Source organism: Myotis lucifugus, unplaced genomic scaffold, assembly GCF_000147115.1.
Source record: "Myotis lucifugus unplaced genomic scaffold, Myoluc2.0 scaffold_22, whole genome shotgun sequence".
Classification (NCBI taxonomy): domain Eukaryota; kingdom Metazoa; phylum Chordata; class Mammalia; order Chiroptera; family Vespertilionidae; genus Myotis; species Myotis lucifugus.
The window spans coordinates 143,681-161,120 of NW_005871070.1; the positions used below are offsets into that span (position 1 = coordinate 143,681).

The 17,440-nt window shown below is 43.7% G+C and overlaps 1 protein-coding gene across 5 annotated transcripts in view; it reads left to right on the forward strand.

Annotated features, from left to right (window-relative positions):
- Positions 1–2,670: 2,670 nt before the first annotated feature.
- The window catches only part of MCM10 (minichromosome maintenance 10 replication initiation factor), a 38,831-nt gene continuing 24,061 nt past the window's right edge, over positions 2,671–17,440 (forward strand). The window contains exons 1-6 of one of the 5 annotated variants that reach the window (XM_014453224.2): positions 2,671–2,785; positions 4,074–4,162; positions 11,703–12,041; positions 12,822–12,923; positions 13,060–13,200; positions 15,033–15,204. In XM_014453224.2, the coding sequence (XP_014308710.1) occupies positions 4,156–4,162; positions 11,703–12,041; positions 12,822–12,923; positions 13,060–13,200; positions 15,033–15,204 (761 nt within the window). In that variant the 5' untranslated portion in view covers positions 2,671–2,785; positions 4,074–4,155. The other 4 variants (XM_014453225.2, XM_006085805.3, XM_023751488.1 and 1 more) reach the window with 4 other exon arrangements.

The window sequence follows — 17,440 nt, forward strand, 5'->3', positions numbered from 1 at the left end:
CAAATATTTTAATGGAGCAATAAAAGGTACCCAAACTGCTTTGCTATGAAAGGCAAATAAAAAGTAGAAATAATTTAACACTCTTTGGCATCCTTTGACTTACACAGTATGTCATTTAAAAGTTATTGAAATTACATTACATACTCTTGCTATGAAAATTTGGTCATTGCTGAGTAATTATTTTTTTCTAGCTAAGTAATTGCAAAGATGTGAAGTATAAAACAAAATATTAATTCAGAAGCTCTCAGTGAGCTGAGAGATTTGTGTAGCAATTTTGTCCTTTAAGTATATGGAGCTATAATCTTGGATATTTCACATATATAAAATATATATTGTAGTCATTAACCCAGCACAACCAATGAGTTGAACATTCTAATGAGCTCATTGAAACCACCAATGATAGCGTTTTTTATTGGTTTCCCTTTGTAAAATATCATACTCTGCTGTTTAAAGTAACCTCTAGATTGGTTGAAAATCAATAGACATTTATTTGAGCAGCAAAGACAATATTCTGTTATGAAAATTAAGTAGCTTGGGTTTTCCCCTTTCTTAGTAGGGCCATTCATCTCTAAGTAGAGGGTTGCCTCTGATCAAGGATAACATTTTTCTCAGTACAGGGTCTTTGTCCAGTTTGTTGGACAAATTCAAGTTTGGGATGAGGCTCTAGAGCAGTGGTTCTCAACCTTGGCTGCCCATTGTTTCTTTGTTATGGGGTGAGGCCATAACATTAGTAACAAAGAAACAGAATTTCCGGAGGATGAGGCCTAGAAATCAGGATTTTAAAAAGATTCCCAGGTGATTCTAATGGGCAGCCAAGGTTGAGAACCACTGCTCTAGAGAGTCCTCCACCATACAGCTTGGCAGATGTAAAGGCAAATGTAAACAGATTTCTACAGGGAGGTGGGGGGTGGGGGCTGTGAAAAGTGGCTATTTCTCCCAGTAGAAGGTCTGATTTTCTGATTTTGAATAGCATTGCCTCCTGCTGGGCCTAAGGATGGAAGAATTGATTTAAGTATCTGGTACATTAACTCGGTAAACATTCTCAGATATTCTGCTTCACAATCTCTACTTAAGAGAACTCAACTGTATTCACTAAACCATCCCAAACCCTATACTTGAAGCCCTGATATGTCCCTCTGGCTTCAATCACAAATCTAAAGGCACTTGCTGAAATCTCCAGAGCATCCCCACCGCCTGAATTTATCATCTCTTCCCCTGTCCAAAACAAGGGGAAGAGATGATAGATTCCTTTAGACTTCTAGTCCATTTCTACAATTCTGCCCGTTTCTCCTGGGTATTGCCAACATGGCCACTGTCCTCTCCTTTTCCTTCCAAAAGTAACTTTCCTTTGATCAGTTACTAAAGCAGACAGGTTTTCCTTCATAATGTTTCCTATTTGTCCCTTCCCTTCAACTCTTATAGCCGGGGACTATGGCAATTTTCTAATGTGCTCTGCTTTCAGTTTCTGGTACATTCAGTTCCTGAGTACCTGTCTTTGTAGCTCAATCTCCCTCAGCAAAGCCTATAAAGTAGTAATGCCCTAGCCACTGTTGCGAAGTGGATAGTGCCTGATCCCAGGCACTGCAGGGTCGCAGGTTTGATTCCTGGTCAAGGGCACGGTAACTGGGTTGCAAGCCCCATCCCTGCCCCAGTTGGGGTGCCTGTGGGAGGCAACCAATCTCTCTCTCTCTCCTCCCTCCCTTCCTCCCTCCCTCCCTCTCTCTCTCCTTTCTCTCTCCCTCCCTCCTCCCATCCTTCCACTCTCTAAAAAGCAATGGAAAAAAATATCCTCAGGTGAGGATTAACAAAAAAAACAAAACAAAGAAAGTAGTAAGAATATTGTATGTGTATTTTCAAGGTTTTTTCAATCCTCACAATGCCCTATAAAATAGTTATTACTATCCACTTTGCAGATGAGTAAGTTGAGGCTCTGAAAGGTTAAGTAATTTACCCAAGGTTGCACAGTTAGTATGTGGCAGTTAAAAATCTAACAGTCTTAATTAACTAGAGTCTAAGCGCGTAGCCACTCTTTTCTCTATACATCTAACTGCTCCTCCCTCACCCGCTTAAACACGGTCTTTTTATAAAAATAAAAATAAACTTGACCTGGAGTTCATCATCCACATAATTCGTTTTACCTACTTATTTTAATGTTTCTCGCTCGTCTCCTTTGTTGCCTCCTCTTCCACAAGATTGGTACTCATTAGTAGTCGCCTTATGTTAATTACGCATACATCTTATCTACCAAATTAGACTGTAAATTCCTAGAATATGGATCACGTCTTTGTTCAACACTTTCTATACCTGAGGCAATAGAAAGAAAAAATGAGGCTCCGGATTGGATGACATAGGCCCGGAGAGGGTTAGGAACTGAGTTTTGACCTCATGTAAAAACACCATCTGAGAATACTTACACTTCGTGGCGCTGGAGGACACCAAAACACTTTATTTTGCCTAAAGGTGTCCAGGACTTTACCGACCGGAAGTTCCCTTGCCCCTAACAAAGAGGAAGCCGGTCACGTGAACCAATCAGGCTGCTTACGTACAAATCGTTTCCCCATTCTCCTCCCCAGTCGTTTCCTCCAAGGGCTCTGACGCAGCCAATCAGCTCACCTCTAGCCGGCGTGCGTCTAACGTCAGAGACCGGGTGGCGTCTAGTTGGAATTTTGGCGGGCCTGGCTGTAGAAAGGGAAGGGGCGCGGACCGGGTGAGAAGCCCGGCCTGGGCGTGTGAGTGGCTCTCGGGCGGCGGGGGAGACGTCACGCCACGCGCGTCTGTGGTAGAGGTGAGAGCTCCGGGAGCGAGAGCGCGGAGCCCGCCGGCGCTCGGGTGAGGGCAGCGGGGGCGGCGGCGGCCGCGGGAGGGCGCGACCGGGAGGTCCGGGGGTGAGCAGTGGCGGGGCACGTCTGAGATGCCCTTTACTTTCGTTAAGGGAGCAGTGTTTTCTTTCTTTAAAGTAACCTTTAAAACGCTTGCCAGGTGCATCCCGTTTGGACTTCTCTTATTTGTTCATTTTTAAAAGTCACAATAATAAATGTTGAGTATGTGCCGTGTACGGGGCTCCAAACACTCATTACTTACGCCCCGTGGCGCCGGCAGTCCAAAGAGGATAAAGCAAGTACACGGTAGTGCAGTACAGCCATGGGAAGGTGAGTTGAGAGGGAGGCGGGAAGGCTTAGAAAAACGGGTGTTTCCGCGGCGGGCGAGGAGGAGCGGGGGAGAGCTTCCCGAAGGGCCCGAGGCCTGGGAGCGCGCTTGTGTTCACGGAGGCGAATGCCGGCTAGTCTTGCGGGAACATGTTTGCGGGTGGGTAGAGCGGAGCGGAGTGGACCCGCCGAAAAGATGAGGAAGTAGAAGTAAAGGGTGCCCATTGCCTCGTTGGCTTTGTAACATTTTTGCTAAGGGCCATGGAAGGTCATTAAAGAATTTCTATTAAAGCAATACCACTATTGGATTTCTGTTTCTAAAAGATTTCTAAGGAAAGAAAAGGTTACTGTGGCTGTTGTACCAAAACTAGATTACAGAAGGCCAAAGAGACCAATGCATAGTCGGGGCAAAAGATTGATAGTGGCTTGGACTAGGCTTTTGGCAGTAAAATGGGGGAGGAGTGGAAGTTTTGAGCAATATTGTGGGGATAAGAACCATAGCACTTGTCAGATGGCCCTAGATATGAGGGTGCGGAAAAGGCATGGGTTTGGGTGGAAAGGGTGGTTGGCTATAGAAATGAAGGAGATAGTTTCCGCTGTCTAAACTCTCGAGGAGCTCACGATCCAGCAGATTCCCCAATAGACAGCACAGTAATACTGTTTACAGTTTGTTTCATCCATGTAATCTAGAATCATACTCCTCTGTACCTCACCTGAGTTTCTACAACCACAGTTTGCAAAAAAAGAAAAAGGGGATTGCTTCCATACTAGGAGGAAGACGGTGTTGGCGGTAGGGGTGAGAAATGGTCAGATTCCGGATGGATTCTAGGATTACAGTCCCTGGGAATTGTAGGATTCTGGAGTTTTTGGATGTGCAGTGTGTGCCAGAGAGAACCAAGGGTGACTTCTCTAATGATGATTTCACAGAGCCAAGATCCTGCATTACTGCCATCTCCTGGGCACCTGGTCCTCCTTGGAAGTTCACTGTCGCCACTGTTCCCTAGACAACATGGATGGTAAGTCCTGGCAGTTCTCTCAATTTTCTTGTTTTTAGAAATCATCCTTTGTGGATTTGTTGTTTATTCTACTTGCAAAATAGTGAAAATAGCTGCCCCACCCTCAAGTGTTGTCTGAGTCACTGAATGTTACTTGCTTTAATCAGGTGGGATTTATTTATTTATTTATTTTTAAATATATTTTTATTGATTTCAGAGAAGAAGGGAGAGGGAGAGAGAGAGAGAAACATCAATGATGAGAGAGAATCATTGATCTGCTGCCTCCTGCATGCCCCCTACTGGGGATTTAGGCCACACCGGAGCATGTGCCCTTGACCAGAATCGAACCTGGGACCCTTCAGTCTGCAGGTAGATGCTCTATCCAGTGAGCAAAACCAGCTCAGTCTAATCAGGTGGGATTTATTCTGGCATTACTGGTTGTCTTTCATAATAATGATGATAGCTGGCATGTACTTACAATGTGCCAAGTGCTGCTCTAAGATCCTTAATTATATTAATTAACATAATCCTCATAGCAACTGTATTTTGGAAACAGAAAGATCAATGTCAGAGCAGGGATTTGAACCCAGGCAGTCTCAGAGTTCACATTTAATATTGAAGTCTGTTGAGCCCTGGCTGGGTCGCTCAGTTGGTTAGAGTGTCAATCTCATACATTAAGGTTACAGGTTTGATCCCCGGGCAGAGGCACATACAAGAATCAACCAATGAATACATAAATAAGTAGAACAACAAATTAATGTGTTTTTCTTCTCTCCCTTTCTCTCCCTCCCTCACTCCCCCCTCTCCCTCTCCCAGTCTCCCTCCTTCCCTCCTTCTCTTCCCCCCTCTGTCTCTCAAAATCTATAAGTAAAAGAAATCTGTTGAAGTGGTTTTAGTCTAGCTCTGTCTTAAATTATTATAGTCCTTTCTAGTTTTGTTCATTTTGCAAGAATGTGTGCAAATATTTACTTAAGAAATGTTGTTCTAATTAGAGCTTAGCCAGGGAACAGCACAAAACTGATTGTGCTGGCTGTGAAGAGAAGATGCTATATAATAAAAGGCTAATATGCAAATTGTCCCCTTGACCGGGAGTTCGACCAGGGGACACCAACCACCCGAGAGAGAGTTTTGGGGAAGCTGGGAGTAATGGGTTCCAGTTAATAAATGGAAGAACTGGCCATAAATAGGACTAGACACTTCATCCATTTTCATAGGAGGAAAAGCAGAGAATATATGTTCAGGTTTAGTAGTGAAAGATGATGGAATCTGATTGCTTCCTTTGTTTGTTTGTTTGTTTGTTTTTTTAAGTGTGAGACAAGATCAGCTAAGAGTAAAGATGGAGGATAGACATCAGAGGTTTGAGAAGTGGCTGAAGTGGTTAGAAAATAGGAAAGCAATTATTAGGGAAATGTGGGAATTTTTAAGCACTACTGAATGCTTACTTGTTCTTGGCAGTATATATTTAAAGTTTAACCAATCAGTATGGTGATCTTTTTCTAGGAAAGTTCACCGGTTGGGTGCAGGCTGTTGGGTTTAATCAAGGTCAACATTCATAAAATTTTAGAAATTGTATAAAGATAGAAGTTTATAGAAAATATTCACGATGAATTATATATATATATATATATAAAAAGAGGTGATATGCAAATTAGCCGGGATGCCGTAACAGTCACGACCAGCTCAGGAGGAGGCTGCGTGCGCAGATGGGTGGGAGGGGACTGCGTGCACAGTGAGGCAAGCCACAGATGGCGCAGGCCCAGAGACGGGGGTGGGGGGGAGGGGGCCGCCCCAGCAGCCGTGGTGTGCAAGCAGTTCCGCCTCTGCATGTGAGCTACAAAGGAAACACCTTTTCTGACCACTCATTGGCTAAGCTCCCTGTACGCCACTTGCAGTGTTCTTGGTAACTTGGGTAATAAGAATCCAAGAAGGTGATCTAGGGTTTTTCCACCTCACTCCTGGAGGAAAAAACGAAGGTCCGCTGCTGGAGGGGCTAAGAAATGTCATATCCTGCCCTAGCCGGTTTGGCTCAGTGGATAGAGCCTCGTCCTGCGGAACGCAGGGTCCTGGTTCGATCATGATCAAGGGCATGTACCTAGGTTGCAGGCTCCTCCCTGGATGGGGCCCAGGTCAGAGCTCATGCAGGAGGCAACCAAATGAGGTATGCCTCTCACATTGATGTTTCTCTCTGTCTTTCCCTCTCTCTTCCACACTCTCTAAAAATCAATGGAAAAATATCCTCAGATGAGCATAAAAAAGAAAGAAAGAAATATCATATTCTATGAAAGAGACATCTTGAAAATGCTTAAAGAAAGTTGTCATTTTTTCGTGGTGAAGGGACTGGAGTCCATGTTGATGAAAACACCTTGGCGGCTGTGGCGGCCAGCAGTGGCAGCCCCAGAGGGGTGATGGGGGTGGCGCCTTCCCCTGATCAGCCCGGTTGCCTCCTGCAGAGGACATCTCAGGGCTCCCGGACCTAGAGGGGGCAGGCTGGACTGAGGGACCCCCTCCCCCCCCCCCCCCCGCAGTGCACGAATTTTGTGTACCGGGCCTCTAGTCTATTATAAAAGGCCAATGGCCATAACGACCAAATGACCGGTCATCAGGAGGTGCATTGATGGGTCTCACGATGGGGCGAGTCTAGGTCTCACGGCGTGGCGGTTCTGGGGTCCCGCCAGCGCAGTGGGTGTGGGGTCCTTCCATTTCGCGCACTGGGCCTCTAGTGAATAATAAAATTGACTATAAGGTGATTATAAAAAAAATAATGTACTTTTAGAGTAGGAAAAGACACCATTTAACCTGTATAACTTGATTGTAATCAGGAGTGTACTATTAGGTTATCACAGACCTTTAGAACTGAATTAGACTCGAGATATAATTTTTGTACCACTGTGTGTGTGTGGGGGGGGGTGTACGTGTGCATATATATATATTTTTTTTAAATCCTCACCTGAGAATTTTTTTTTTTTTTTTGTTAGAGGGAGAGAGGGAAAGAAAGAGAAATATCAATATGAGAGAGAAACATCGATTGGTTGTCTCTCACACACGCCCTGACCAGGGATGAAACCTGCAACCTGGGCATGTAACCCTGACTGGAATTGAACCAGAGACCTTTTGGTGCATAGGATAATGCTCCAACCAACTGAGCCACACCAGCCAAGGCACTTTTGTATTTTTTTTAATAACAACACATGCCACTATAAAAAAAAGATTTTTGTCAAGGAACCTGAGGGTATGCAAGAGAAGCAATGGAATGAAGAGTTGTTAGGAGGCAGTGATTATAATGATGGAACATGGATCCAAAGTGGGGACTGAAGGAATGGGGTATGAGGGATATTAAAAATATTATAGGCAGGTTGATGGATTGTACTTCTTAATAAAGATGGAGGGGCCCTGGCTGCTGGTGTTCAGTGGTTAGAGCATTGGCCGGGCACACCCCAGGTTAGATTCCCAGTCAAGACCACATATGTTGGTTGCAAGTTTGACCCCAGCAGGAGGCAACCAATCTATGGGTCTCTCTCACATCGATGTTTCTCTCTCTCTTTCCTCTCCCTCCCTCTCTTCATCCATCTCTCCTTTCCACTTTCTCTAAAAAAAAAAAAATACCGTTGGGTGAGGATTAACAAAATAAAACAAAAATGACGGAGAGGAAGTGGGAGGAATTCCAAGGGAATTTAGTAAATGACAGCAACCAGGAGGACTTCTTGATGAAAAAAATCTGATGTCATGTCGTGTGGTTTTGAAGAAAGGTTAATAGTTCCAGAGTGACAGTGATAAGCAAGAAGACATCAGGGCAAGGGAAAAGAAATCACCAGGGCCCTTGAGTTGATTACCAAATATTTATTACACTAAAGGCCCAGTGCACGACATTCATGCACGGGTGCGGTCCCTAGGCTTGGCAGGTGATAGAAGCGCGAGCGTCTTGTGTGGAAGGGCAGGTTCCAGCTTACCTCTGGGCCCTGGCAGCACCTGGGCCCCCAGCCCTCGCGCTCGCTCTCTTCACCTGAGTCACGGCGCTCAAGTCCCCACGCAGAGATGCGGTGAGTGCGGCCAGACGCCACGGGCCGAGGCACAGCGTGGGCCTCTAGGCCGCCCAGCAGTGCCGCACGGAAGCCTGGTGGGCAGCGCACTCTCTCCCAGCTGGCCTCGCAGACTGGCTCCTGCACAAACCCACGGGGAGCCCGACCACCCCTGCAGACCCGGCGGCTGCGGCCCGGCTCACCCGGAAGAGGCCACGCGGGTGCAGGGCGGGGTCCTTGCGGGTACCTGGTACCTGAGTGCAGGGGCTTCCCTGGCACACGAGCCCTGGCATCCCAGGGGAGGGTAGCAGTGGGAGTGAGAGTGAGCTCAGTGGACACCCCGCATTCTCACTGCACCTCCGTCCCGTCACCCCTGCCCCCAGGTAGCAAGTGAGAGGTCGCAGGCCCCCCCCCCCCCACCCCCGGGCACCACGGGAGGTTGGTCGCTGCCACCTACCCCCAGTTCCCCGTCCCAGCTCGGGGCCCAGGTCCGATCAGGCGATCAGGGCCTGCCAGCCACTGGTCGCCATCTGCAGGGAAATTGGGCCCCGCTTGCACCCACCTTGGCCTGGCGCCGCCCACTCACCTGCTCCACCATCCAGCCATGGTCCTGCTCTCGTTGGGGCCCATCGGGGCCAACGGTGCCTCCACTGCCGCTCACTGCCAACGCCGCATCACCAACGCCCTCCATGTTCTGCGCCATCCCCTGGTGGTCAGCGCATGTCATAGCGAGCGGTTGAACTCCCAGCTGAATTCTCGGTCAAGGGGACAATTTGCATATTAGGCTTTTATTATATAGGATGCCTGGTGTGTGCTGGAGACTGTTCTAGCATTTGGAATATGAGGTGTGTGCAGTTAAACAAATTCCACTCAAGTGGCAGCTTGATTTCTAACAGCCACTGAGGGTATAGAGCAGGGGTCCTCAAACTACGGCCCGTGGGCCACATGCAAATACAAATATTGTATTTGTTCCTGTTTTGTTTTTTTACTTCAAAATAAGATATGTGCAGTGTGCATAGGAATTTGTTCATAGTTATTTTTTTAAACTATAGTCCGGCCCTCCAACGGTCTGAGGGACAGTGAACTGGCCCCCTGTTTAAAAAGTTTGAGGACCCCCTGGTATAGAGAAACTTGCTGGTAGTAGATTCTGAGTCCCAGATAGCAGATCTCAGAGGTTTGTGAGTAAGAAGACAGGAAGATGGGTCAACATAACATCAGGAAAACAGATGATTTTTGGTGGTGACTGAGGTAACCTGGGATAGTGGCATCATGGATTAGTCTGACTGCTCTCATGAAAGAGGGTGAGTTCAAGACCAAGAGTATGGAGCCACAAGGTAACATTTTTCACTCGTGACTCCCAGTGGTGTGGATCAAGGCCTCTTCTTGGGGGCGCTCTCTACAGCAGCTAGGAGCAAGAGAGAGGCTGCCTTGCCAGGATGTGACCATCTCACCTGGAGCACAGCGAACCTGATTCCCTCTTCTCTCTTGCTGCACCCTGTAATCCTAGAGTCTGCGGACTAAGCATTCAAAACTAATTGTTTTACAATCTCTGACTTTAAGCTTCAGACCCTTTCATTAGATTCTAGGCCTTAAATTTGGCTGTTGGATCTTTCCCATCTGGTATGGGAGTGTAGAGCAGTAGAAAGGGTACTGATTTCCTGATCTAGAGCTCGCCATCCTAGCCTAGGCTCCTGTGCTGACCTGTTTCACCACAGGCCCCTGAGCAGGCCCCTGCCCTGTCTGGACTTCAGCTCCTGTCTTTCCAGTGAGGGAGTGAAATAGCCTTAACGTTTTTGCTTTAAATGCTTCTGATTTCATAGAGGAATAATGCCTAAATAGGGAAAAAATGAGCAAAGAAATAGACAAATCAAAAAAAGAAATCCCAGTTAACATAAGAATTTACCTCAACTAGTAATCACAGAAATGCAAATCAAAACAATAAGCTACCTGCCTTTTAAAATCATCCAGCAGATTGGCAAAATATCTTAGGTGACCTATCAGATTTAGTGAGGGGGTAGGGAGAAATGGAGAAATGGTACTTGAGTACAATGCTAGTGAGAGTACAACCACTTGGAGAACAATTTGGCAGTATCAAGTAAATTTGGAAAATGTGCATTCCCAACAATCCAGGACTTTCACATTTGATAGGTATTTCCAAGGAACTTTCGCACATGTACAAGGTGTATGCATACTTTGTAGTGTGAAAATACTGGAAATAGCTCATATGTTCTTTATTGGAAAGTGAATTAATAAAATGTGACACATTCTTATTGTGGACTACTAAACAGCAATTGAAAGAAATAAGTATATGTTTTGACTTGGGTCAGTCTTACATGCAATCTTTCTGTATCCTGAAGGAAAACAGGATACAGAGTAATACATATAGTATGAAATAGTTTATATAGATATTTCTAAAAAAACCAAATAGTGTGTATTACTTATAAGTATCTATATATTTGTTAAAAGTTTGAAAAATTGACTAGAATGATATACCAAAATTATGATAGTGGTTGTTGAGGGGCCTGGAGGTAGTGATATGGAGTTGGAATAAGATTTGGCATAATTTTTTTTTTGTTTTGATTTAAGCTTTTAAAAATTTAATGTAAAGGCCAAAAGAAAACCTGACAAAATGTTAGTGGTGGCTAATTCTGGGTGATGGAATATGAGTATTTTTTAAGATATATATATATTTTTTTATTGATTTCAGAGCGGAAGGGAGAGGGAAAAAGATAGAAACATCATCGATCAGCTGCCTCCTGCATGCCTCCCCAGTGGGAGTCGAGCCTGCAAACCCATCATGTGCCCTGACTGGGAATCAAACTGGCCTCCTGGTTCATAGGTTGACACTGAGCCACACTGGCTGAGTGGGATATGAGTACATTTTATGTAATTGTATGTACCTGTCTATATTTTTTAAAAATTGCTCAAACCATTAAAAACTGGAGAAATAGCCTGCCAGTGTGGTTCAGTGGGTGAGCACCAACCTATGAACCAGGAAATCACAGCTCAATTCCCGGTCAGTGCACATGCCCAGATTGCGGGCTTGATCCCTGGTGGGGGACATGCAGGAGGCAGGCAATCGATGTTTCTCATCATTGATGTTTCTATCTCTCCCTCTCCCTTCCTCTCTGAAATCAATAAAAAATATATTTTTTTTAAATATTTTTTTAAAAAACTAGGGGAATATATACATCTAGAGCCTAAATATATGTTTAGTGTGTTTTTCAGTAAACTCCCTTGTGGGTTGAAGTTGGTATGCAGGAAGTTGTCTCATTAGCTGATGTAGGGAAAAAGATCTAGCCTAGTGACTGGCCCAGTGTGATTACTAAGCAGATATTGGCCCCTTCTTCCTTAGCCCAGAGCCCTCCGAGAAGCACTTGGGAAGAGAGAAGGTGGAGATAAGACCAGTAATTATACCAGGAAAATTGATTAAATTTATGTCATTTTAATTGTGTTATGAATGTTGAATGTTTTAATTAACTATGCTTTCATTGGCAGTTCTCAGGTAGGCTTATTTTCTCTCCTTTTTCTCCTTTTTCCCCTAGTGGGTGAAGATGAATTATCTCTGCTGACTTCACTACTGGAAGAGAATGAGTCAGCCTTGGATTGTCATTCAGAAGAGAGCCACCCTTCCATCCAGGATGATGGTAAACCTGATACATTTGATGAGCTCTTCGATGCTGACGGTGACGGTGAATCTTACACAGAGGAGGCTGATGATGGGGAAGTGGAAAAGACTCAAGACCAAAAGGAAAATTTGGCTACTCTCTTTGGAGATATGGAGGACTTATCAGATGAAGAAGTTCCTGCATTACAATCAACTAAAAACAGAGCCCGCCCTGCTCCTGCTCCCAATCAAGGGAAAACTAATCAAGAGTTACAAGGTGCCCTAACTACTTGCTTTCTCTAGACTAGAAGAAGACCACCAGTCTGACAGTTTTCATTAAGATAACTGTTGAGTCAAGAGTGGAGATAAATGATTTGTAAAAAAAAAAAAAAAAAAAAAAATGTCTGAGTTAGTATATCAAACATTTAAGGCCAGCATTTCAGCATACAAAGCAATAGCCAGCCAGCAACGTATATATGTATCAGGGACAGCCAACTATAGTTGGTCCTTCATAGGGTGACTCTAACACTTTTCATGCTTATTACAAAAAAAATTACTTTGGAAGTTATATGCAAATGGAGCCAGACAAGACTATAAAAACTATTGCACATTCTATTTGAGCAGGAGACCATTTCTGAACAGAAGCTTTGAGGAGTGTACTTTTCTTATTCCTGGCGTCTTCTCTTATATTTTTAAATTACAATAAAATTCTGTGGTTGGCAGTTTCTTCTGATACAGGACCAAGCATTATGATATTCTGTGAAATTAATGTTTTGATTCCTAAAAACTTAACTGTAGATAGGTATCTATGATATCTGTCAGTAGTACAAATTTATAACTGGCTTTGGTATTAGAGGCTCGATTACTGGAAATAAGTTTATTTCTCTAAAGGGACCCCTTCGAAGTGTAAAAGTTAATTGAGTTCTTAGTATGTGATTATATTGTGGGTCTTGAGGTTTGGGGGGAAGATGGGTGGACACCAAAAATAATTCCAGCACTTTTGTCATGTATAATATTTCTTCTGGTTTGCTTCTTAAGTCAATATTTTTTCCCCTAGATGAGTTAAGGAAGTTGCAAGAGCAAATGAAGTCTTTACAAGAACAGCTAAAAATGGCGACAATTAAACAGCCTGCAAGTCCAGCTTGTCCACATAAATCTGGTAATCAAACTGTAATTCTAGTAATAGTATGCATTTCTCATATTAAGAAATTATAACATTTCTGCATCCAATTCCTGGTAAAACTGCTCCTGAGCCCCTTTCTAAACTCTACTAATTTCTTTTACTTTTAATCAAGTAGAGAAGTCTCCACGCCCCCCTCTTAAAGAGAAAAAAGTTCAGAGAATTCAGGAATCAACATGCTTTTCTGCAGAGCTTGATGTCCCTACTCTACCAAAAACCAAGCGAGTGGCTCGGACACCAAAAGTTTCACCTGCAGGTGTAGTATTCAAGGCCTCCTGGTTTCTCACTACTCTGATTCTGTTGAAAATATATTTTGGCACTATCGTGTGTGTGTGTGTGTGTGTGTGTGTGTGTGTGTGTGTGTGTGTTTCATCTGCCCCCTGAGAAAATTTTCTTGGGAATGGGAACCATATGCTCTATTATGTACTCTTTCTCTACATCTCAAAGTGATTAGAAAATTTTTAGGTAGAGAGTAGGTATGTCCTAAACACTTCATGGGTTGAATTTTTTTTTTTAACTCTGTAGTCTTGTAGTTGACTTGAACTATAGTAAAAACTAACCACTAGATCTCATGCTAGCAATCTAGAGATTCAATCTTTTGACTTGTCAGATTGAGGCACAGATTCTCTTATAAAAGTAATCAGGTTTTATTTGAAGTTAGGTTGTATTAAATTAGAAGGTTCATTCTTTAGAAAAATTTTCTTTGCCAGAAGTCTGGAATAGTATTGAAATAAAAGCCTATTTCAGCACACACATATACACACACACAATAAAATGAAAGAGATTTATAAGCTCTCTCTATTGATTTTGTTGTTTTGCCTCAGTTTGCCCAAAGTGATTATTCTTTGGAAGACAAAATGGTCTGTAGATAACATAGCTGAGAGTAAGCAGTATTTTTTTGACCACAAGAGATTAAAAAGGCCCTTTTGAATAGCATTGATATATGGGACAATAGTAGAGAATAGTTGCAGCCTCTGAGTGTTCATATTTATTTGACAACAAATTTATACTTTACATATCTGTTTATGAGTAGTGTCCATCCCTTTAGGACCTTTGACATTACTAAGGTATTTCATTAAGTAACTTCCAGAATTCAGTTTTGAGGGGTGGGACATGGTTTCTAGAGATCCTAAAGTTCAGGGTTGCCCTGGCCCCTAGTTTGGGAGCAGTGATCCAGAGTCTCTGAGGGTAAACAAAAATCTGGTTGAAGAGAAAGTGATATTTTATTAAGGAAAAACTTTCTGACCTTCAGGAGCACTATCAAATACTTCTAAAATAGGAAAAATAACCATGTCAGTAGAATACCTTGATCCTCCCCAATTCCCTTTACCCCACGAATGAAATTGAATGGGTTGAAATGAAATGAAACAAACAAGAAAAGAAGCTAACTTTGGATTTTCTTCAGGTGGGATTTGATATGTGCACAAATATCCACTAATTATGGAATTCTGAAGGAGAGCTCTTGCTCCCTCATAAAATCTACCACAGTGCTCCATATGTGGTGAATACTCAACAAATGTCTTTGCAGAAGAATGGTGTTTTGGGTTTGTTTGTTTGTTTTAAATATATTTTTTTTTCTTTTAATTTCAGAGAGGGGGAGAGAGAGAGAGAAACATTAATGATGAAAGATGATAATTGTTTGGCTGCCTCCTGCACAGTCCCTACCGGGGATCAAGTCCGCAATCTGGGCATGTGTCCTGACCAGGAATCAAACTGTGATCTCCTGGTTCATAGGTTGATGCTTAACCACTGGCCAGGCAAGGAACAGTATTTTAAATTGGCACTATCTAATATAGCAGTCACTAGCCACATGCCACTATTTAAACTTAACTAAGTTAGACATTCATTTCCTTAGAAACAATAGTCAGTTATAAGTAATCAGTGGCTGCCGTATTAGACAGTACCAGTATCAAACATTTTCATCATTACAGAGATTTGAGGGTAGTACAGAAATGATCTTGTGGGCTTCCTTTGTTTTCTCAATATTTGGTTATTGTATGGTGGATGAAAAAAAGAACAATTCTGTTAAAAATGTTGTAGTTATTAGTGTGGATTTCTTTTCACTTAATTTTTATATTAATTTTCTAGAACCCAAAAGCTCACCTTCAAAGATGGTATGTGCACCCTCCCAACCTCTCCGAATGATGCCTGGAAACAAACCTAATTGGATGACTAGAGATAAGGGTGTGGAGGCCACCAGGAGTTCTGGGGACATAGCTCAGCCGGTCTCTGTGGAAGCCTTCTCTGGCCTGAGGCTCAGGTCAGTAACTGACAGCCCCTCACTGATCACATGCCCCGCCAGATGCCTCGTCCTCCTGTCTGAGGACTGAGCCTTTTAGAAATAGTGTATTTGTACAGCAGATCCACATAACACCAGTAACTCTGGAACTTGACAAAACTTGGCATTGAGCACTGGTTGTGATTCAGTACATTTGCATATGAAGTATTTAAGGAAGACTTTTGCTTGGATGGATAGATAGATAGGTAAATAGATGTGAAATTATATTTAATCAGAAACTGACAGAAAGAAACAGTGATAGAGACTATTTTTAAATACATAAAGATACATACAGTTTAACCAGGATAATAGTATCTTGTAATTGATGTTAAGAAAAATAGCTGTGCTCCTTTTTTTTTAATAACCTTTAAGGTAAATTTATATTCTTTGCATCTGTTATGTGGAAAAACTAAGATACTCAATTAAAATAGGATTAAATCCCAGGATCAGTTCAGTGGAAAGTGTAGACTTTTAAAAATCCTCTGTGCTCTACACTACTACTCCATTGCATCTCCATTATTACTTCTCTTAAAGCCCAGGGTGGAGCGGTAATCTTTACTGTGAGACCAGATTGCTCTTAGTTCAGTCCTGATTGGCCAAGTGCACCCCCTCTAGTACACTTAAACCTTGTCAATCTAAACTAAAACTACCAAGCTCTTGAATTGTATATTATTGAGCTGGGGAAAAACAAGTAGCTGCCATTCTGCAGTATGGTACTGTATATAGAGTAATACAGTGGACGTTTATTGTGAAAACTCAGCAGTACTCCAAATCAATAATGGTCAATGTTTTAATTATGGTTGAGATGGAGGCTGAGGGATGGAATACAGTAAAGCTCCTTAAGTAGCTTTAGCTTCTTTTTCAAGGTAAACATGACCTTCTTGAGATGATACTGCCTGCCCCAGCAAGCTCCCAGGTGAAACTCCTGGTGGATAATGAAAGATGTTGCTGATGCAAGTGTAGTGCATGTGGGAATTGAATGGAGGTAGACAAAGTTGAAATTACTCAGCCAGAGTTTCTTAGTGACCTACAAATTTAGGGAATTGCAGAATTGTTTGAGTCCCTGTAATTGTAATATCTGAACCTCAGAGCCTAAAAATACTCTGAAGAATAGTAATCTGATGGTAGCATATTAACGCACAAAAATCAGGCAAAGAAAAGGATTTCTCCTGAATATTGTTCATTATTCAGACTTAGCTCTAGGACTTTCTATTCTAGAAGACGACTGAAAGAGTCAAAGGCACATTTATTTGTGTTTTTTCTCTTGTCCTTGAATATATAATGTGATCAAACATGGAACAGATACTAATATTTACTAGAGAGACAATTTGCAAATTCACCAAGTTTTAGCCAGTCATTAGAAACAAGAATATATTAATTAAAGCTAGAATCAACGCTTTTATTAGTAGAGGCCCGGTGCAGGGATATCGGACTACTGGTTTCGGCCCGATCCCCACAGGCCAGGCTGAGAAACCCCACCGGTGCACCGGGCCTCTAGTATGTATATAAAATCTTTGGTTAATCTCTTCCCGCCTCCCTCCTCCCCACTTCCTTCTGAGATTCATCAGTCTGTTCCATGTTTCCATGCCTGTGCATTGAGCGTCTGCCCCCTGGTGATCAGTCAGTGTCATAGCTATGGGTCAGAAGGCTTTTATATATATATACTAGAGGCCCGGTGCACAAAAATTTGTGCACTCGGTGGGGTAGGGGGGGTCTCTCAGCCTGGCCTGTGCCCTTCACAGTCTGGGACCCCTCGGGAGATAATGACCTGCTGGCTTAGGCCTGCTCCCAGGTGGCAGAGGGCAGGCCCAAATCCGTAGGTGCAGCCCCTGGTCGGGCTCAGAGTTGGGGCGCTGCCCCCTGTCATGCACAGAGCAGGGCGGATCGGGAGGTTGCGATGCCACCCCTAGTCACGCTCAGGGTAGGGCCGATTGGGGGGTTGGGGCACCGCCCCCTGTCACACTCAAGGCAGGGTCAATGGGGAGGTTGCGGCGCCACCCACTGTCACGCACAGAGCAGGGCCCATGGGGGGGTTGGGGCGCTGCCCCCTGTCACTCACAGAGTAGGGCCGATAGGGGAGTTGGGGCACCGCCCCCTGTCACACACAGAGCAGGGCGGTCAAGGGGGTGGGGCGCCACCACTGTCACACTTAGGGCAGGGCCAATGGGAGGTTATGGCTCTACCCCGTCACACCCAGAGCAGGTCCGTGGAAGGGGGT